Source organism: Hibiscus syriacus, unplaced genomic scaffold (assembly GCF_006381635.1).
Source record: "Hibiscus syriacus cultivar Baekdansim isolate YM2019G1 unplaced genomic scaffold, ASM638163v2 tig00009009_pilon, whole genome shotgun sequence".
Taxonomy (NCBI): domain Eukaryota; kingdom Viridiplantae; phylum Streptophyta; class Magnoliopsida; order Malvales; family Malvaceae; genus Hibiscus; species Hibiscus syriacus.
Window position 1 is genome coordinate 1,037,863 of NW_024062181.1, and position 22,946 is coordinate 1,060,808.

Here is a 22,946-nt window from a genome sequence, read left to right on the forward strand (position 1 = left end):
AAACAATCTACCTTGTGAGGATTTCCTTGTAAGTTTGTAAATTTGTATTGTTCTATTTGGGAGAGAGTGTTCTCAAGAATTTGGGGTATAATTCTTGGGGGATTGTAAGGTTACTCTTTGTCCTCAAAAGAAAGACAAATTAGTGAATTTGTGGAAAATCCTTAGTGTGGATAGCTAAGGTAGTGGACGTAGACTTTGGTTGAGAAAGACGAACCACTCTAAATCGTTGTGCAATTTCTTTCAATTTTCTGCAAAAGCTTCCACCAAATTTTTTTTATTGCCAATTCACCCCCCTCTTGGCCAATTTCGTCATTCGATTAACTCAACACAGGGTTTTAAATATCATTTGCGGTCACGTTTTCGGTCGCGTCGCGTTTATCACGGTTGCGGATATAACGGATGCTATTACGGTCATTACAGATATCGCAGTCGTGAACTTTTTCAAAGGAGCTGATTTTTTTAATAAAAAACCTGTTTTTTAATTAAAATAACAGAATAATAGCATAATGGCGGTCCTCTATTGTTGCGATTGGTCGCGATCCGTTAAATTACGACCGCGGTCTGCCGCTATTGGTGTTATCCCGCTTAACACCGATATTTTTCGCGATAGCAGTTTCGGACACCGTCGCGACCGCGATATAACAACCACAATACCACTATTCGACTGCTATTTGAAACCTTGGTGCTGACCTTTGATTCTTATTAACATTATTGGTAGACATATGATAAATTTAATTTTTAATATTTGTATTTTTTGTTAATTTTGTTTTCCTAAGGGTGTTTATTGTTCAATTTTAATTGAATTAATCAGTCAAATTAAAATTTAATTAGGTTTTGTTAAATCAGTTAATAATTAAAAAATTTAAAATTCGATTATTTATTAATTCAGTTTGAAATCGATTTATTAATCAAATTAGCTGAAAATATTAACAATATCATATATTAAATGTACATTTTAAGCTCATACTCATTGAGAATCAAGACCCAACTATATTTTAAAACAATTTACTTGTATTTGATCTGATCCGAATTTAAGAGGGTACCCGACTGAAAACTTTAGGTCAAAACCACACACGACCTGATCTAAATATATTTATATTTACATTTGTTATTAAATAAAATAAATATTTATTTGAAAAAAAAAAGTTAATATAGAAAGAGATATTATTATAATTATCTCTAAATATATAAATATAATTACCATATTATATCGAGTTAGATCGAGTCAAACTTTTTTCACCCTAAACCCAAACTCAATACCTTTCAATAGAATCGATCAAATTTGAACTTTATATTTTTAAAAAATTAATCCAATAGGATCATATCGAAACCGTCGAGTCTTAATAAAAATGTCATTCCAATAGCCCTTATAAGAATGACGGAGAACATATTGAAAGAATTTGCCTTAATTATAAAAAAATGTCTAAACTTTACATATTTTTTTGTTTAGGTGCCTAAACTTTTTTTCAATCAAAGTAAGTTCCTAAAATTTTCGACGTTATCATTTTAAATGTCTAGTTTATCACAATCAGTAAAAGAAAAATCATTAAAAGTCAATCAAACAATCAGTGGTTGGCATGTGGTCAAATTTTTTTACTTCCTTTAATTTTTTAAAAAAATAAAATTCATAAATTTAAAAATCCAAAATTTTCCTATTTTTCAGAAAAATACCTAAAATTTCATAAAATTCCAAAATATACTTAAAATCCTTAATCCCAAAATCAATTTCGTCGTCGACCACCATTATCATCGGTAATCACCTATTCACTCGTCGATGATGACTTGCTCACTCACCGACCACAATCTGTAGCCCTCACGCACCCTACCACTAGTAAGACTTGAAATTGTAATCCAATTGGATTTAGAGATATAAGTATTGAGATTTTAAAAATTTGGGATTAAGGATACGGCAAGAGGATAATCGGCAAACAACAACGAGGGACGGCCGAAGACGAAGTTGATTTTGAATTAATGATTTTGGGATTTTTATGAGATTTTAGAGAAATTTTATAACTTCTTTTGAAAAAAATTAAGTTTCTTTAAATAAAATTTTTGAAAATTTATAAACATACTACGCGTCACATTTTAAGTGATTGACGGGATTTTTTAACGGTCTAAAATGATAACATTAAAAACATTAAGTACATATTTTAATAAAAAAAATTAGACACCTAAACGAAAAAAAGGACATAGTTTAAGTACTTTTTTATTATTAAACCAAAGAATTTCCCACTAAATTTACAGATCTTTATAAATACCCACTTACCCTGTTTGCCTTCCTTTTTCCCTCCCTCTTTCTCTTTTTCATATCTTTTTTTTTGGTTGGCGCCCTCCTTAAAAGCTTCTCCTTGACTTCTAAAGCTTGTCCTTGGATTCCATTGCAGCGTTCATACTGATTTTTGCTAAAGAAAATACTTGGTTTCAACTTTCAATCCTTTCTTTTGACAAACTAAAAGGGAACCGCCGCATCAGCAATTCCATCCACTTTCCCGGAAATGTCGATAGTGATATCTCCAATATCTTTAATGGTTTTTTCAATCATTTTAAATAGGTCCCGGAATTTCCACGAACGTTTCGACGGATCTTTGCGCCATAAGACAATGGAACGATATTATTGCAACGACATTATTGCTGTTTCGTGGTAAATTTCTTACTCCAATGACTTTTACTTTATATCAAAGTCATTTGGAATATTATTGCAGTTTCCTGGTAATTTTATTGCATCATCTTTGCTAAATACATCTCAGGTATTCGCATTCATATATCCCTCCATTGCCTAATCAAAATCCACAAATGTTTTCACATCTATTTTCCCATCTTAGCTACGTTTAATCAGTTTCCCTTAATACTCAAAATAAACTCGTTCGATTACTTTACTCTGTCTTCCCTAACGTTGTTTTTGTTGAGAGCTTGGAATCTGTCAAAACCTGGTCTCATTAACCTTACTTCCTTATTGTTTGAATCTGCTTCCCTATTGTCTCCGTTACTATCCCATCACTTACGCTTTGCTTGACTTTTGAACCCCCATATAAAAATGGATATTACTACGGGAAGCGCTAGCAACGTTCTCACTGGTGTTGCCGGATTCTTGTTCCGAAAAATCAAAGGCTGCTTCACCTATGTACGAAACTATAGAGAAACGGTTTCGGATTACGAGAATAAAGTCGAGACGTTGAAAGGAAAAAGAGACAGAGTGCTGCTGGACATTGATGCTGCCGAAAAGAACGGCGACTGTATATACCCCGACGTCAAGAGTTGGCTGATTAAAGCAGACAATGTTATCAATTCGAAGTATGATGAAGTTAAGGGTCTTGAAGACGAAGCAAACAACAAGTGTTTCGTCAACTTGTGCCCTAATTTCAAGGCTCGCTATCAGCTTTGCAAGAAAGCTATAGAAGAAGCCAGTGCAGTTGATGAACTCCTGCGGCCAGGTGGATTTGACAGAGTATCATATCCTGGTGTCCCACGGCCCATTGTGGATTTACCTCCCAGAGATTTTGAGGACTTTGATTCAAGAAAGCAGTCGTTTAACTACGTCATGGAGGCGGTGAAAGATCCTAATGTCAACATTGTAGGGGTGCACGGAATGCCTGGTGTTGGCAAGACCATGCTTGTTAAAGAAGTTATGAGACAAGTCAAAGAGGATAAGGTATTCGACTCGGTGGTTTTTGCTGTTTTGACTCATACCCCTGACATCCAGAAAATCCAAGATCAGATTGCAGATATGTTGAGATTGAAATTTGAGGAGCAGAGTGTGAGTGGAAGAGCAAGTCGATTGTGCCTGAGGTTGAAGAAAGAGAAGAAGATTCTTGTTGTTTTAGATGATATTTGGGAAAGATTGGACCTGATGGAAGTTGGCATTCCTTTGGGAGATGAGCATCAGGGATGCACCATACTGCTGACGTCCAGAAATCTTCGTGTTCTGTCCAAGGGTATGGATGCTAAAAAAAGCTTTGCTATCGGAGTTTTAGAGGACGAAGAAGCTTGGGCTTTCTTCAAGAAGACGGCAGGGGATGGTGTCGAAAGTCGTGATTTGTCACCTATAGCAACAGAGGTGGCTAAAAAATGTGGTGGTCTACCAATTGCCATTAGAACACTTGCAATGTCTTTGAGAGATGAGCCTTTGTTTGAATGGGTGGATGCTTTGCGCCAACTAAACAGGCCATCGTCAAGCAACTTCAGCGGAGTACCACGAGATGCATATTCAACTATAGAATTGAGCTATGATCGTTTACCAACCGAAGAACATAAACAGACTTTCTTGCTTTGCAGTCTAATGGATCATGATGCTTACTTGGATGAGTTGCTCATGTGTTCGATTGGTTTGGGGTTATTTCATGGTGTCAACACAATTGAAGAAACACGGAACAGACTCTTGACAGTGGTGAGTCATCTCAAAGCCTCTTGTTTGTTGATTGATAGTTATAATGATCACCACTTTGATATGCATGATCTTATTTGTGATGTGGCCATGTCAATTGCTTCTAAAGGCAACCATGCATTTGTTGTAAAGCACGGTGATGTTTTAAATGATTGGCCAGATGATGAAACAATGAAAGAGTGCAACAAAATTAGTTTGAGGTATGCTAGTATCAGCAAGCTTCCTGATAAGTTGAAATGTTCAAAACTTACTCTTTTTTGTATGGGTAGCAAGTATCCTCGGGTGAAAATACCTTCAAACTTTTTTAAGGAAATGGAAAATCTTAAAGTCCTAATTTTGGCTGACATGAGTTTCCCGTCCTTGCCTTCATCAATTGTCTTGCTAGCAAACCTTCGAACATTATGCTTGTTTTGTTGTGTGTTGGGAGATATTTCCTTGGTCGGGGAACTCAAGAATCTGGAAATTCTTTGCCTTTTTGGTTCTGATGTTAAAACGTTGCCTGAAGAAATAGGGCAACTGACTAAGCTAAAGTGGTTAGATTTACGTGATTGTCCCAAACTCAAAAGAATCCCACTTGGTGTCTTCTGCAAATTGTCTAGATTAGAAGAACTGTATATGCGCAACAGTTTTGTTGAATGGGGAGCAGAGGGACACTCTAGTCAACAAAGCAATTCTAGCCTTGCCGAGTTAGTAGCTTTGTCCTGTTTAACAGCTTTAGAAATTCACATCCCTAATGCAAACATTATTCCCAAAGATTTATTCTTTGAAAAGTTGCAAAGATACATTATTTTCGTGGCAGAAGATAGTGATTGGGATTGGGTTTGGGATTGCAACTTTGCTTGTGAATACTCCAGAACAGTAAGACTCAACCTACAGACACGCATTAGCTTTCTTAATAATGGAATCAAAGCTTTAATGAGGAAAGCTGAGAATTTATATATAGATGAAGTGGAAGGTGTGGAGATGTTGTCACATGATGAGTATAGGGATTATTTTCAACAGTTGAAGAATTTGCATATCGAAAATGGTGCGATGGTCCGATATATCCTTAAAGATAATGATGATGTTCACAGAATTGAATTTGTTCATCTCAAGTCTTTGACACTTAAGGGTCTGCCTAACCTCATTAGTTTTTGCTCCGGAAACAAAGGTTGGACTTCCATATCTCCACAGCCACAGGAAACGACCCTTTTCAACCAAAAGGTAATAAATTCTTTTTCTTCTCCCAATGCTTGCATTTTTGTCTCATTTCCATCTTTTTTAAATTTAATTCTTTAATTTTTTTATAAAAACTAAATGTAATTCTCCTTCAGTCTTTAAGAAATTTGAGCTCTATATTTCACTTCTGTAAGTTCCGATTTCAAACATATTTTAAGCAAAAGATTCAAATTTAATGTATTTATCTTATTATTTTCTCAATAATGATTTTGAATATTAAAAAGCACTTTTGTTAATGAGATTTGATCTGGTAATTAAACAAGTACATGTGTGCAGACGTTGTTCCCAAAGTTGGAGAAGTTGAAATTATCCTCAATTAGCATGGAAAGAATATGGATTCCCCAATCGTTTTGTTCAGCTCAAAATTTGACGAGCTTGATCATTGAGGGCTGCGCCAACTTAAAGCACGTGCTATCCGACTCTATGGCTGAATATCTGCAGCAGCTTAAATCCTTGGAAATAAGTAGATGTAAGCGCATACGGGAGATAATATCAATGAAAGAAGCATCTCGAAACAGAGCTCTCCTAATATGTTTCTCTCGATTGAAGTCCCTCAAATTGAAGGGTCTTGAGAAGCTCATCGGATTTTGCCATGAAGATTATACTGTTGAATTCCCAGCCTTGAAGATTATTGAGATAGAAAACTGTCCGGAATTGAAGGGATTCATCCATAAGTCCATGAGCAGAGATTTCCCAACTGATTTTGTTTTGTTCAATAAAACGGTACACTTTTCTACGCTGTACATTTTCCCCTTCTCTCTCTCTTTTAATTTAACACTTCTAATCTTTGTTTCCATTGGCATGAATACTGCATTATAGGTTGCTTTTCCCAACCTGCGAAAAATCAAAATTTCTCATTTAAGAAATGTGAAGAGGATATGGTGTAACCAACTTCATGCAGGTTCATTTTCAAATTTGAAAGAGTTGAAAGTTGAGTACTGCGATGCGTTGTTGAATATTTTCCCATTTCTTATATGGAAAGTATTTCAAAAACTGGAAATACTAACAATAACTGATTGTGCTTCATTAAAAGAAGTGTTCCAACTCCAAGTCCCTGGTTCAGATATTGAAGAAACAAATGTGGTAAGCAGTCAATTAAGAGAAGTTAATCTCTTCCGATTGCCAAAGTTGAGGCATGTCTGGAACAAGGATCTCAGTGGAATTCTTTCTTTTGAAAATCTACGAAAAGTATATGTTTGGAAGTGTTGGAGTTTAAAAACTCTATTTTCGTTTTCAATAGCCAAGCGTCTTCTACAACTTGAAAGCCTTATTGTTGATAATTGTGGGGTGGAAGAGATTGTTTCAGAGATTGATGGAGGAGTAGAACATGAAATTCGGTTTGAATTTAATCAGTTATCTTACCTTAAACTTTGGAAACTACCAAATCTCAAATGCTTTTATCCAGGCACACATAAAGCAATATGGCCTTCGTTAAAGCAATTGAGGGAATATGCATGTCCGAAGATTAAGATATTTGGGCATGTCGAGTTCCAATTCCCAAAACCACTGTTCATCACTGAACAGGTATGACCCTTCACCCTTTCCATAAAGATAGTTCATCTTTTTTACTTGAACCATCTACTATCTCTCATAACTAATGCATTCAATTTAAATTTGAATATTTTTTTAATTAGAGTTAATTGGATTGGAGAGGATTCGGGTATAGATGAGTTTATAAAATTTAATGCCTTTCAAAATGTATAACACGACATTATTTCGTTGGTGCCTGAAAACTAATGTTTTTAGGATCATCCTAAAATAAGTCAATCCGTTTATATATATATCATCTCATTGTTCTTTCTTGTTGATTTGTTAGGTTATCCCCCGATTGGAGCAAGTTTCATTTACCTTCGATGATATTGCGATGATAAATCACCGTCAGTTTGAGGCTGACTTGTTTTGCAATATAAAACATCTTCACATTAGAAAACATTTCAATGTACGGAATGTTATCTCAGTTTGTTTCCTTCAAAGATTTTACAATCTGGAAACTCTTGACGTGAGGGGTTCTTGCAGTTTCGAAGAGTTGTCTCCTTACAAAGGTGATGCAGGCGCGGACAAAGACATGGTTACCACGCTCCCAAAAGTTAAAAAGTTGAAACTGGATTTTGTTACCAACCAAAGACTTGTATGGACGCAAGAGGACCATGTTTCTGCAAGTCTTGAAAGCCTTGAAGTTTGGTATTGTCACAGCTTGATCAATTTAGGATCATATTTTTCAAGTTTGCGAAATCTTACAACTTTAGATGTCTGGAAATGCAAAAAGATGACAGAGCTGATCACGTCCTCCAAAGCCCAAAGTTTGGTGTGCCTCGTGACAATGAGGATAGAAGAATGTGAAATGATGAGGGAAGTGGTTGCAAGCCAAGCGGATGAAACAACATATGAGATTGTTTTCAAAAAGTTGAAATATTTGGAGCTTCATTGTTTACCAAGCCTCAAAAGCTTCTGTTCAGGGAATTATACATTTAGGTTTCCTTCCTTGGAACGAGTCATTTTGAGCAAATGTCCTAAAATGAACACCTTTTATCAAGGAGTGTTGAGCATGCCAAAACTGCAGAAAGTACAGTTAACAAAAACTGATGTTAAGGGATGTTGGGCTGGGGACCTTAATGCCACCGTGGAGCAGATATACAAAGAACAGGTGCTGATGCAAAATTCATTGAAGAATTTGTACATTTAATTATATTTTACATAATTTATTTTTCATCATAGCTTTGTTGGGCTCTTGTCCAATCGGCATGAAAGTTTAACTTTTTGATATGCTGCTACTTAGGTTGGATATCGTGACCTGAAGCATTTGAAGTTCTCAGAATTCCCGGAGCTTATAGACGTATGGAGTAGAAATCCTCAAGAAATTTTGGACTTTAAAAGTCTTGAACTTTTAGAGGTTTGTGATTCCAACAACTTGAAATGCATCTTTAACCTCTCTATGGCCCTGAGCCTAGGACGACTCCAGCAATTAGAAATCAAGAGATGCAGTAATATGGAACAAGTCGTCAAAGAAGAGGATTCAAGGAGAGTAATGACTGAGGAAGCAATAATAGCATATGGTAATAAATTCATTAGCATATTTCCTCATCTACAGTCCATTGTCTTGGAGTTCTGTTCAAATATGACAAACTTTTACCTGGGAAGTTCAGCTCTTGAATGTCTATCCTTGAAAGAAATTATGGTATCTGACTGCCCAAACATGACTACCTTTGTTTCTACTTTTTTGAGAAACGAGGACAATGAAACAATCGTTGGTAATGAAACCGATAATGTCGCTACATTTTTCTCCATCGAGGTTAGTTTTCTTTTCATTTTGGGTTGAAGTACACCAGAGATCACTGAACTTTCTAAAGTTACAAAATGGTCATTTAATTTATTGAACTTTTACAATTTATTATAACATTGCAGTGACTATTTTGTAATAGTCCAATAAAATTTATGATCATTTTGCAACTTTTGAAAGTTCAATGACCAAAATGATCATTTGAGCATATTACAGTTTTCAATGACCTCCGGTGTACTTTACTACGAAGATTATATTGTTGAATTTGGTGAAAATCAAAGCATAGTTCATTGATCATTTGCATGGATAATGTATTGTAGGTTGGTTTTCCCAATTTGGAGAAGATCAAAATCTCTCATTTGAGAAATGTGAAGAGGATATGGAATAATCAACTTCATGCGGGTTCTTTTTCTAAGCTAAAAGAGTTGAACGTTGAGTACTGCGATGGGTTGTTGAATATTTTTCCATTTCTTTTGCTGCAAGTATTTCAAAGACTGGAAATACTAACGGTAACTTCTTGTGCTTCACTAGAAGAAGTGTTCCAACTCCAAGTCCATGGCTTAGATATTGAAGAAACAAATATGGCGAGCAGTCAATTAAGAGAGGTGAATCTCTTTCGCCTGCCAAAGTTGAAGCATGTCTGGAACAAGGATCTCAGTGGAAATCTTTCTTTTGAAAATCTACGAAAAGTAGATGTTTGGGAGTGTTGGAGTTTGAAAACTCTGTTTCCATTTTCAATAGCAAAACGTCTTGTACAACTCGAAAGCCTTATTGTCGATAACTGCGGCGTGGAGAAGGTTGTTTCAAAGATTGATGGAGGAGAAGAACATGATATTCATTTTGAATTTAATAAGTTATCTTTCCTTAAACTTTGGAATCTACCAAACCTCGTATGTTTCTACCCAGGAATGCATAAAACAGTATGGCCTGCATTAAAGAAGTTGAGCACGTATTGGTGTGGGAAGATTAAGATATTTGGGCATGTAGAGTCCCAACTCCCAAGACCACTGTTCATCATTGAACAGGTATGACCGTTCACCATTTCGTTATGTTTTACTTGCATCATCTATAAAATGAAAAGAAAATTATATAATCACAAACGTATCGTTGGTTTTTGGCTTGTTGACTTCTCAGATCATCCCTCAACTGGAAGAAGTTTCATTTACTAATGACCACATTGCAATGATAAGTGATGGTCAGTTTGCGATAGACTCATTTTTTGATATAAAGTGTCTTCGAGTTACTGACTACCTCGATGAATCAGCAGTTTTTCCGTTTCATTTCCTCCAAAGATTTTCCAATTTGGAAATGCTTGAGATGGTTTCTTTTGATTATGAAGAGTTTTCTCCTTGCGAAGGTGATGGTGCTGGTCAGGAAAGAGACGTGATAATGCTGCTGCCAAGAATTAAAGAGTTAAAATTGCAATATTTTGACAATATAACGCATCTATGGAAGCAAGGCTCTCCCCTTGACCACATTTGTGTAAATCTTGAAACTCTTCAAGTTTATGAATGTGGCAGCTTAAGTAATTTATCATCTGCTTCGTCGTCTTTTCAAAATCTTACAACCTTGGATGTTTGGGATTGCAAAGAGATGGTAGAGCTGATTACATCTTCGAAAGCCCAAAGTTTAGAGCGGCTCGTTACACTAAAGATAACAGAATGTGAGTCAATGAGAGAAGTGATTGCAAGCAATGGAGATGAAACATGTGGTGAGGTTGTTCTCAGGGAGTTGAAATGCTTGGAGCTTCACTGTTTACAAAACCTCAAAAGTTTCTGTTCTGGAAATTATACTTTGAGGTTCCCATCACTGGATCAAGTAACAGTGAGTCAATGTTCCTCACTGAAGAACTTTTTCCGTGGAGCTTTAGGCACACCAAAGCTACGTGGGGTTCAACATACAGGAAGAGGTTTTAGTAGGAGAGTTTGGGCTGGTGACCTTAATGCCACCATTGAACAGTTACACACACAAGGTACAAAGAACTGAAAATTAGTTCATATGCATATATGTATTTAATGATCAATTGCTAAAATTTGGTTTTCATTGTAGACTTGCAGTAGGCTTCTTGTAAATCCATCGAATTGTGAATTTATATGCTAAAACACAAACTGGAGATCTCATTTCTTGGTATGTGCTCTTTATAATTACAGAAACAGATTTTAGGGCACGGTGGGCTGGGGACCAGAATGCCACTTTGGAGCAGTTATACAAAAAACCGGTAATGATTGAAAATATACTGAAGAATATATACATTTAATGATCTTTTGCATAATCTATTTTCAACAGTCTTGTTGGGCTCCTGTTAAATATTTTGGTACCAAAGTTTAACTTTTTGATGTATTGTTACTCAGGTCGAATATCGTGGCCTGAAGGCTTTGAAGTTCTCAGAATTTCCGGAGCTAATAGACATATGGAGCAGAAATGCGCAAGAAATGTTGGATTTAAGAAATCTTAGATTTCTGGAGGTCTGTGATTCCAACAACTTGAGATGCATTTTTGACCTCTCTATGACCTTGAGCTTTAGACGACTCCAACAAATAGAAATCAAGAGATGCCGTAATATGGAACAAGTCGTTAAAGACGAGGGTTCGATTTCAGTGGTTGAGGAAGCGGCAATAACAGATGGTAATAAAATCATTAGCATATTCCCTCGTTTACAGTCCATTCGTATGGAGGCATGTTCGCACATGAATAGCTTTTACCTGGGAAGTGCAACTCTTGAATGTCCATCCTTGAAAGAAATTACGGTAGCCGACTGTCCAAACATGGCTACCTTTGCGTCTACATTTTCCAAAAATAGGTGTGAAGAAGCAATAATTGGTGATGAAGCTGATAATGTTGCTACATTTTTCTCTGACAAGGTTTGCTTTTTTCCCCTGAAAAAATATTTACATATTTAGACACTTCGCTATCAACAACGATGACAATTATCTTAGTAAATGTGATTTACTGGTGTCTTCATATAAATGTAATGAGCTAACATTTTATATAACTTAATTTCTAAAATGGCTCTATAAATTTACTAATTTTATTCAACAGCTATTTTAATTAGCTCTTTGGATTGTTATGTAGGTTGCTTTCCCAAACCTGGAGAAAATTTCTGTTTCTCATTTGAGAAATGTGAAGAGGATATGGTATAATCAACTTCATCCCGATTCTTTTCCAAAGCTAAAAGAGTTGACAGTTGAGTGCTGCGACGCGTTGTCGAACATTTTTCCATTTCTTGTGCCGCAAGTATTTCAAAGGTTGGAAATACTAACAATAACTGATTGTGCTTCACTAGAAGAAGTGTTCCAACTCCAAGTCCATGGTTCAAATATTGAAGAAACAAATGTGGTTGGCAGTCAATTAAGAGAAGTGAATCTCATTTGCTTGCCAAAGTTGAAGCATGTCTGGAACAAAGATCCCAACGGAAGTATTTCTTTTGGAAATCTACGAAAAGCATTTGTTTGGGAGTGTTGGAGTTTGAAAACTCTGTTTCCTTTTTCAGTAGCCAAAGATCTTCGGCTACTTGAAAGTCTACGGGTTGATAGCTGTGGGGTGGAGGAGATTGTTTCAAAGAAGGCTGAAGGAGAAGAACGCGAAATCTGGTTTCAATTTAATCAATTATCCTTTATTGGGCTTTGGAATCTGCCAAACCTCGTATGTTTCTATCCAGGAACGCATAGAATAGTATGGCCTGTGTTAAAAAAGTTGAGTACGTATTGCTGTGGAAAGATGGAGATATTTGAGCATGTAGAGTCCCAACCCCAAACACCATTGTTCTCCGATGAAAAGGTACGTACGACCCCTCACTCTCTATCATTTTACTTTGGGAACTTTAGAATGTTCGTAATGCTTTGGTTAATGTAGGGAAAATCCATTCAACCACCGGTGGCTTTCGAAATGGCGAGCAATGATCTTCAAGAGGAATACCAAGTTCACAATTATACAAGAAGACCTATCCTCCCCTTGGGGCCGAAAGTTGTGCGTTGGTGCGCTCCAAGTATTCCGCTGTTGAAGTTCAACGTGGATGGTGCATTCCGGATCGAGGATCGTTGTGGGGCTGTTGGCTTTGTTGTTCGTGATGATGATGGTTTCGTGTTGGGTGGGGGAGCACATTTCGTTCGAGAAGCCCACTCGGCCGAGTTTGTTGAAGCACAAGCCGTGATCCATGCCTTACAGTTTGCTAGTTCGAAAGGGTTCACGAAAATCATTATAGAATGTGATGCACTCGCGGTGGTTAACAGATTGAAAAGCAAATTACCAGAGTTCTCCATGCTGGGCTTAGTTCTTGAAGAGGCGAAACAGTTGATGAATTCCTTTGAGGATGTGGGAGTTTGCTACGTTCATAGGTTGGGCAATAGAGTTGCCCATGCTTTAGCTTCTTTCGGCTTCGACTGTAATGAACCGTTCACTTTCGGTTACAACTGTCCAGATTTTATCCGTGAACTTTTAAGGGACGACGTCACTGATTTTGATTATTAAATAAAAGTTATCATATGTTTTCCAAAAGTAAAAAGAAGATTGATAAAATTTATACATTTTTTTGTATGTTGCATTGAAACAGGTATGGGGATGAGAAACAATAATTTCTAAAATTATAGGGTACGAGGTATCCTTGCAATAGTGACTATAATTTTTTATAAAAACGGAAATTAGAATGGATGAAAGAATAAGTATTGTAATTTCTTTAACAAATTAGAGCAATGAATTTTCGACACCAAAGTTAGTCTATCAACTTTTTGGATCCGAAGAATACTTATTTGTAAGAGAAATTAAATCTTAATTAAAAAATAAAATTATATCCTAATTCATATAATCCTAGGTACGAGTGTAAAGATCAAATATTATCTTTTACACGTTCTCGAAAATTTTTCGGAATACTCAATTAACGTCAACTGTCCCCTTTAAACATGAAATGTCCCCTATATGTATCCAAATAGTACCCGTCTTGTACCTATGTTAGGGACGTATCGAATACTTAGTCCGGCACTAAGTTGTCGTATACGTGCGACATAGCATTTTTTAACAAAATTCATGGATTAGATAAGATTTCAGTTTATTCTTTTTTAAAAACTGTCAGATCTTAAAAATATATACTTTTTTATGTGTTTAATTTCATGGATTAAAGATGTTCTATAAATCAATAGAAAGGTTTATGAGACAATTCATTAATGTTTTAGAGTCACTGTAGAAGATGATATATTAGAAAAGAATTGTAATGTATTTAAGCCTTAACATTAGTTTTGTTTAGAAAAGTGTTTAGAAGAGTATGTCGAAAGTTCACAAGTGTATAAGTGCATTTAGGTAACTAAATTTTGATCTTTAAGTTCAATTGTTATAAAAATTGGAGTATATGTAATGCTTTGCCCTCCGTGATTGATGTTTGCTGTGCTTTAGTGTTCATTCGAATTAGATATTTTGTTAGAAGTATCAGTATGGCTCGAGCTCAGCCTGGAATGTCCACCATATGTTTTTTAAAATGCTAACGCGATCAAACAACTGAGAGATCACCTAAGCCATGGAGTTTACTTCCCCCCCCCCCACCAGATCATCCTCTATTGTCGCCGCCCTGTCTTTGCACTCTGCCATCCTCGTGCAAAAATCGCCACAATCTTTGCCTCACTCGTCTTCATGAAGCTGCAAAGGAAGCCAAGACTCTCCGTTAGGAGAATACCTCCCGTCGGTATGTTAAATGAAACATCGACAAGCAACTCAGTGTTCTGATCCAAGCCTCTGTTCAGAACCACTTTACTCTTTTCTACCTTATTAATCAATTTGTTGAACTAAAAAAATTGGAAGTTTAATCCGTATATAAAAGAATAGAGTTTTTTATTAGTTTTTTTTGGGTGTTTATTACTTTTCAAAATGATTTCAAATGCCCATATTTTAGCTGTCCAGTAGGGCACAAACGAAGAAAATTGAGAAGAAAGAGTTCTGCACTTTTTCCCTAGATTTGGAAATTTTGCTTGGTTTCTTCCTCATTTTTTCTTATCAGTTTTGCTCAATCACTTTCCTTTCTATAATAATTTCTTTCAATCAGTTAGTCAATGGAAGCTTGTTCACAGTCGCTTTTAAAAAAATTCATATTCTTATATATTTTAAATATTTTTTTTATTATTTGTTGAAAATCTATTTTTTTTTTTTTGGATAATTTTGATTTTATTACCCAAAGAAGTTCAGATACAACCAATCAACCAATCGTACATCACAAAATTAAAGAGCATCCTATACAAGATTGGTTAGATTATATCCCAAACATTACAAAGCTTTAAGTTAATACTATCAAGCCTATTAATATTAGTTCCTCTAAGTCGAATTCCAACATGGTCTTTAACTTCTTTAAACAAGCATTCAACCGTTCTAAAACGGCCTTGAAACATTCGTTGATTTCTTTCCTGCCACAATAAGTAAATTAAAGCTGTCCAAGAGATTTTCAAGATGGTGGTAAGAAGGGACCGCCCTTTCCATAAAGAACTTGCCCTTGAAACCATTTCATCCCATGTCTGGATTGAAGACTTCATCCCATTAAGATTCAAAATAGCATTCCAGAGTCCTACTGCCAGAGGACATTGCGAGAATATATGATCCCTTGTCTCTTGAGAATTGATGCAGTTTACACAAAGATCTTCTGTGCATATTCCCATTCTAAGAAGTCGATCTCTAGTAGGCAACCTGTTTAGCATAGCCATCCAAGCTATCAAACTGAACTTTGGAATATGCAGTGGGAACTAAATTAGTTTACACAAAAATCTATTTTCGTTCCTCTAAAGTCTTATAAATTCGTTCTTCTTAAAATTTTATAAATTCACCCTCCAACATAAAATCATGTGTTTGTCCGTGAACATAACATCACCCATTGAACCACTCCCCTCCATCACTACCATCACTTGAACTTCACCTCAATCAAGAAATGGAGCTAGAAAATTCGAATTGAGGTGTCAGAATTTGAAAACTTTAACCACTTAAACTGAAGCTCACATCGATTAACCTGTCGCTATTGTCTTCTCTACCAAAATCAACATCAAAATCAATATAAAAGATAGAAATGAAGAGTGAAAGATACTATCATGCACAGTCATGGATGGTCATAATTGAGCAACAAAGGCTGAAGAGAAGAAGTAAACTAAACTCTAGGGATTTTGACTAAAAGAGAAAGGATTAGTTGAGTTTTGGGAAATATAATCTGATTATTATTACTTAACCTCAAAAGGCCCACTTATCACATATTTATACAATTCATTTACGACCAACAAACGGGCTAACCTCCTATCCTGGCTTAACTAACAGATTAGTAATAACCTGCCAGCTTGGCACAACTACCCAGCATAAAACATATTTATACTATACTCTATCATTCTTCTCGTTTTCGTCTTCCTTTACTCCCTCAAAACATTTCTCAGGAGCCACTACTCTAAGTCTGTCTCTCATAAAAGCATATACAGTAGGAGGTATTGGCTTAGTCAACAAACCAGCCACTTATTCAGCAGAAGGAAGAAAATTAACAAGTTTGCCACCAAGAACCCTTTTTCGAACAAAATGTAAATCAATCTCAACATGTTTAATTCAAGCATGATGAGTTGGGTTAGCAGTCATAGACACTGTCGAAGTATTATCGCACCATACAATTGGTTTTCCATGAACAACTACTCCAATTTCAACTAAGAGTTGTTCATCCCATATTAATTCAGCATCTGAGTTAGTTAGGCTTCTATACTCAGCCTCCGAGGTGGAACGAGACACCACAGACTGTTTCTTAGGGCACTAGGTAATTAGATTTTCACCAAGATACACACAATATCCCGTTTTGGAACGACGATCTTCAACTGAAGTAGCCCAATCGGCATTAGCATAACAAATAAGTGTAAAAGAAATTGCTCCCAACGCTTGTTGAGAAGAATCTTGTGACTCTAGTTCAATTAAAAAAAACCCGTTTCCTGAAGGCTATTACGTTGACGTCATATGATACTACCACATAGGAAGCTCGGGACACACTACTGAGAATTGTGGGACATTAAAGCGAAATGTCCAAAATTTAATTGATTCGGGTGCATGGACATTTGATGACTAGCGGGGCATTCAAATGCGAATCAAGGAAAGGTTACTGCATCCACCATGAATCTTTGTTGTACTTGGCACGAAAAACATTATGTCTTGTTTGAATTTGCTTTTGTCCATTTATTCTTTATTTACTTAAATATTTGTAATAAACTTTTGATTTTTGAACTTGTGCTACCTTCAAAGGTTATGAGCAATGAAGCAAGTTTTAATCTTTGAAGTTCTTTATTTACTTAAATTATAGTTTAGGGACTAAATTCATAACTTATCTACAGTTAAGGGGTTTCAGACAAGTGTTAGACCAAAAATTTAAAGGATGGAAGGTGTGGTGGGCTTAAAATGCCTTCCTTCCATTGTTTTGGTGAATTCTGTCGTGCTATGCAATCACTTTCTCCACAATTCAATTCATTCGTTGGGATGTTATTATATTTGAATTTCCAAATTTGACATATTTAGATCTCTATGCCTTGTCCAATCTTAAGGAGTATCAATCTTGAAATCCATACTGTAAATTGTCTTTCATTGAAATGGTGATTAAGAGATCTTTCCCCTTGTATCATACATACTATAATAATCTCTGGAGTGCTAGCCATGAAAATGGCTTTGGAGATGTTTATTGAATTGGGAAAGATGATCGATATGGTCTTGTAGTGAAGTTGAATTCGCAAGTTGCAGTGCATGAGTCACTAATTGAAGTTAGAGGCCATGGATGTTTTATAATTTTTTTTATTAATTTTGATAAGTTTGCTTGTCAAATTGAGTGTATCCGTTTTGTTTTTGTTGCTCGGCATTGTAATGATATGGCTGAAAAAAGGTGGAAGAAAGAAATCAGATATGTTTAGAGCATGGTGGTAGAAGCATATGACCATGGTATGGAGGTATAGTTTGATTCTCTATGGTATATTTTGTTTTTGTTGTGGGTTAATTCTGTATTGTGCTAGTGGATTAGTGCTTGTCCTTAAGCCCTATTAGATTTAAATTGTATATTCTAATAAAATATTATCTTGCCGTGCAAAAAAATAATAATAATCTTTGCCAACTTTATCATATAATATATGGAATCAATCTGAATTTTTTGGTCTTCAAGGCTTTTGTCCCACTTGAAATAAACAATGTACAGATAAATTATTTGGTTTTAAATCTCCAAACCCAGATGTAGTCAAAGATGCTTTTGTCGAGAAAGAAAACAAAAGTATGCAATAAGCAGGCATGAACAAATAACATAGTTTAAACAATTAACTTGCACATCTGTCCACCATTATTTTCCAACTTGGTTGTTTGTTCCTGTGTTTTCTTTTCTCTCTCTCAAAGTTGGAATAGGAAGATATCAAACTCTAAAGCTCATTACTATCTTGCTTTGGATATCCAAAAGAGGAGGTATGCTTTGTTTCACACTGTTTTCATCTTTGATTATCATATTTACTCCACTGTTTCAAGTACGCATCTCATTATCCAATATGTTGTTGTTTTCTCTGCAGCGACTGTTCTGTTGCTAAGGATTTACTCCCCCGTCGTTCTATAGTTTGTTCTGCTTCTTAGCAAATTTTCAAGGGAAAAATGGACGTTCTTGTTGGCATTGTCGGATCTCTTGTTGGCAAAGCTGTTGAGTATGCTGTTTATCCCACTGCACGACAACTTAGTTACGTATTCAAGCCCAGAAGCAAGTTTCAGAACCTCCGGAGAAAAGTTCAAGACCTAAAGGATGAAAGAGAAAGGGTGCAACAATCTGTTGAAGCGTCTAACAGGAATGGGGAGGTGATTTTTGTGAATGTTCAAAGTTGGTTGGAAGCGGTGAATGAGAAGATCTCCGAGGATGCTGCAACACAATTGCAAAAGGATGAAGAGAAAGCAATGAAGAGGTGTTTTGCTGGATTTTGCCCTGATTTCAAGTCCAGTTACCAACTTAGCAAGAAAGCGGACAAGGAGGCTAATGCCATAGCTCAACTCTTGATCCAAAAGGAAAACTTTGATGGAGTTTCCTACCTTCCTGCAATTGAAGCGATAGACACTATCAGACCTGTCGAAGAGTACGAGGCCTTCGAATCAAGAAACCACGCTTTCGATGAGATCATGATTGCATTGGAAGATGATAGAGTCAGCATAATCGGAGTGTACGGTATGGGGGGTGTGGGTAAAACCACACTCGTCAAAGAGGTCGCTGGAAAAGCCAACGAGAGACAGCTTTTTAGCGAAGTGGTATTGCTTACAATAAAGCAAACACCAGACATGCAGAAGATCCAGGAGGAGATTGCTGAGAAGCTAGGCATGACAATCAGCGAGAACAACATAGATGTGAGAGCCGCTCGACTTCGTGAAAGACTAGGGAAAGAGAACAGGGTTCTTGTTATTTTGGATGATATTTGGAAGTTCCTGGATATCAGGGCACTCGGAATTCCTTCAGCAGACCAACACAAGGGATGCAAGATCTTAATAACTTCAAGGAAGCTATTTGTATTGAAGTCGATGGGTTCTCAAAAAAGACTTCCAATTGATGTACTGAAAGAAGATGAAGCATGGAATCTGTTTAAGTACGCGGCTGGTCCTATCGCTGAAAGATCTGACTTGCAATCTACAGCAATGAAAGTGTCCAAAAAATGTGCAGGACTGCCACTCGCTATTACAACAGTTGCAAAGGCTTTGAAACATAAAGAGAATTTATATGAATGGAAGGATGCTCTGGAGCAGCTAAAACCCTCTGAAATAAACTCCGAAGGCATAACAGCTGAAGCATATTCAGCCATAGAGATGAGCTACAGATATTTGGAAAGGGAGGAACTTAAATACACTTTCTTGCTCTGCTGTATAATGGGCCATAATGCTGTCTTCGAAGACTTGCTGAAATATTGTTGGGGCTTGGGTTTATTTCATGGCCTTGGCACGATGGAAAAAGTGCGCAACAGAGTGTTGACACTGGTTAACGAGCTCAGAGACTCTTCCCTGTTACTTGCTGGTTCTACACCAGAAAGCTTTGATATGCATGATGTTGTCCGCGATATTGCCATTTCAATTGCTTCTAGGGACGACCGTCGTTGGCTTGCTTTAGGAAAGGAAGATGTATTTGAAGAGTGGGAGGATACAATGAGAAACTCTCATCTTGTTAGCTTAAAATATGCTAAGGTTAGTCAGCTCCCGGATGAGTTGGAATGTCCAAACCTTACATTTTTCTCCATGCATGGCTCTGTGGAAGTTCCTAATCCCTTTTTCAAGGGAATGCAAAGACTCAATGTCTTGGAATTTACTGGAACAAATTTTACAACTTTACCATCCTCCCTTGGTTTCTTGAAAACTCTCTGTACATTGCGTTTGATAGGCTGTGATGTAGAAGATATAGTCATCTTAGGAGAGTTGGAAAATTTGGAAATCCTTGATCTCCGTAGATCTAGAATGGATATGCTACCAAAGGAGATAGGACATTTGACCAAGCTAAAATTATTAGACTTGAGTAGTTGCGTCTTCCTTAAATTAATATCGCCAAATGTGTTGTCAAAGTTATCCAAATTAGAAGAACTATACCTATACAATAGCTTTGATGGATGGGAGATTGAGGGAATTGAGAATCCAAGAAGCAAAGCTAGTCTTATGGAGTTGCAGCATTTGTCTCGTCTAGCAACTTTGGAAGTACATATTCCTAATGCGGAAGCTATACCAAAGGAATACTTGTTTCTCGAAAAGATGGGAAGGTTCAAGATTTCAATCGGAGATAAGAAGTGGGATTCTTATGATGACAGAGGGATGGAAACATCAAGAATGTTGAAGCTGGAGATTAATAAAAGTATTGATTTGGTTGAAGGCATATATAAATTGTTGTCCAGAAAAATTGAAAGTCTATATCTGCATGGATGGAAAGATGTTGTGGAAAGGCTTTGCGATCTAAATGCTGAATCTTTTGAGCAATTAAGATTCATAAAAGTCGAGAATTGCAATATGTTGAAGAATTTGTTCTCATTCTCCATAGCGAAAAGACTTCACCAACTCGAAGAACTTGAGGTATCCAATTGCACCAATATGAAGGCATTAATTGTTGAAAAGGAAGAGATTAGAGAGAATGACACTTTGAAACTTGATAAATTACGCATCTTGAAGTTGTATAGACTGAATGGCTTGTGGTATATAGAAAACACATTTCAATCCGTCACATGGCTTTTTGTTAAAAAGGTATTTCTATTCATCTTTTTTTTTTCATCTATTAATTATGGCATCCATCAATTTTTCTTTTTTATTTTGATGTCTTATCGTTTTTTCCCCTTTATATTTTTGAATGATAATAAGTAATTAAGAAAGAATTATTCATGATGGAATATGAAACATGAGTTTTATATATTTGCAGGTTTCGTGTCCTGCCTTGGAAGAGTTGTACTTGAGCTCAATAGGTGGCATTGAGAAAATATGGCATATTGATGTTCAATTTCCATTAATGTCTTTTGGTGTTCAAAGTTTAAAAAGTTTGGTAGTGTACCGATGCCATAAGTTGAAGTATATATTTACTTCATCCATGGTTAAAAGCTTTGTGCATCTGAAAACACTTCAGGTTTCATTTTGTAATGAAATGGAATGGGTAACAGAGGGAATATTAGAGGCAACCGAAGAAGAAAGGATTGGAAGAATAAGTGTGTTCCCTAAACTAGACAATTTGGAACTCATTTTTCTTCCAAAACTGAAAGGATTTTGCTTTGGAATTAATCCGATTGAGTTTCCCTCGCTAAGGGATTTAACAATAACTGGATGCTCTGATTTGAACGCATTCGTTTTTTATAATGGAAAGAGCAGAGAAGTGGTACCATATATCTTCCATGAAAAGGTATGCATAAATATATAGATATTTCCTATCCGTAAAATCACATGCATTCTATTTACTCATCTTCCAACCTTCTCTTTGAAAGATGATATTGAAAATACAAAACATGATATAGGGTGTTTGTTGTTAACGAAACAATGGGGAATTGTGCAGTGTACGTTTCCAAATCTACATCAACTCACTTTGGGAGAGAATGCTGGAACGAAAGACATCATATGTCATTGTGAAGGCCAACAACAACAGCAACTTTTGTCTCATTACTTTGGCAACCTAAAAGTCATCAAACTTGGGGAGCATCATAAGCAATTATTGCCATCTTACTTGTTCCCGTTATTAGCCTTACCCAATCTTCAAACACTCGAAATAGGGTCGTCTGATTTTAAAGAGATGGTATTCCAAAGTGAAGAAGGTGGTGAGGAAAAGCCTGCATCGCTGCTACTCTCTCAGATAACTGAATTAAGGCTGAACTTTCTTCTCGCATTGATGCATCTATGGAAGGAAAAGGAAGGATTCCCAAATCTAAGGATTTTGGATGTTGTCAGGTGCGATAATTTAAAAGGTAATCTAGTTCCATCATCGGTATCTTTTCGAAATCTGGTGACTTTGAAAGTATATGGATGTGATGGAATCATAAAATTAATTACACATCCCACAGCCAAAAGTCTAGTGCAGCTCAAACAAATGAGTATATCCTTTTGCGGAAATATAGAGGAGATAATTCAAGGTGGGGACGATGATGATGATGAAATTAGTTTCCCCCAACTCAACCGTTTGGAACTTGATAATCTACGAAAGCTAGAAAGCTTCTGCTCATCAGGGAATTATACTTTTTCATTCCCATCCTTGGAAATTCTAGTTGTAGATAATTGCCCGAAGATGAAGATGTTCTCTCTAGGACACTCAAACACTCCAAACAAAGTACAAATAAGCAAGGAATGGAGTCTATGGGGAAGAGAAGAAGTACATTGGGAAGGCAGCCTTAACAGCACCATACAGCAGTTATTCAGACAAAAGGTGTGTTTTCTCAAATTTCCTTTTCGTTTACTATTTTACAAATGTTCTTGTAATTGGATTTGCATTCCACTCACTACAAACAATATATACACATTAATTGATACTTGTCAATATAAACTTAGTAAATACTGCAGAATTTTTAATCTCTTGGTAAATATAATACTTTTCATAACAACATAAATCTAATATAAATCTACGAGTAAACACGGTAGCATAGAAAT

The 22,946-nt window shown here is 36.2% G+C and overlaps 2 protein-coding genes across 5 annotated transcripts in view; both read left to right on the plus strand.

The window, feature by feature from the left end:
• Positions 1–2,952: 2,952 nt before the first annotated feature.
• Positions 2,953–13,372, plus strand: LOC120202903. Of its 3 annotated transcripts, none has more exons than XM_039203258.1 (9): positions 2,953–5,584; positions 5,876–6,322; positions 6,419–6,983; positions 9,762–9,901; positions 10,011–10,848; positions 11,027–11,094; positions 11,228–11,737; positions 11,949–12,653; positions 12,729–13,372. In XM_039203258.1, the coding sequence occupies exons 1-9, from the start codon at positions 3,035–3,037 to the stop codon at positions 13,341–13,343; spliced, it is 6,438 nt and encodes a 2,145-aa protein (XP_039059189.1). In that variant the 5' UTR covers positions 2,953–3,034; the 3' UTR covers positions 13,344–13,372. The 3 variants fall into 3 exon arrangements, with proteins under 3 accessions (XP_039059189.1, XP_039059187.1, XP_039059188.1); XM_039203256.1 differs by having other exon boundaries at positions 6,419–6,952; positions 9,731–9,901; XM_039203257.1 differs by lacking the exon at positions 6,419–6,983 and having other exon boundaries at positions 2,954–5,584; positions 9,197–9,901.
• Positions 13,373–18,346: 4,974 nt separating this feature from the next.
• Positions 18,347–22,946, plus strand: part of LOC120202904 (disease resistance protein At4g27190-like) — a 78,228-nt gene continuing 73,628 nt past the window's right edge. For both annotated transcript variants that reach the window (XM_039203260.1, XM_039203259.1), the window contains exons 1-3: positions 18,347–21,071; positions 21,244–21,714; positions 21,865–22,725. In XM_039203260.1, the coding sequence (XP_039059191.1) occupies positions 18,474–21,071; positions 21,244–21,714; positions 21,865–22,725 (3,930 nt within the window). In that variant the 5' untranslated portion in view covers positions 18,347–18,473. The remainder of the gene's footprint in view (positions 21,072–21,243; positions 21,715–21,864; positions 22,726–22,946) is intronic.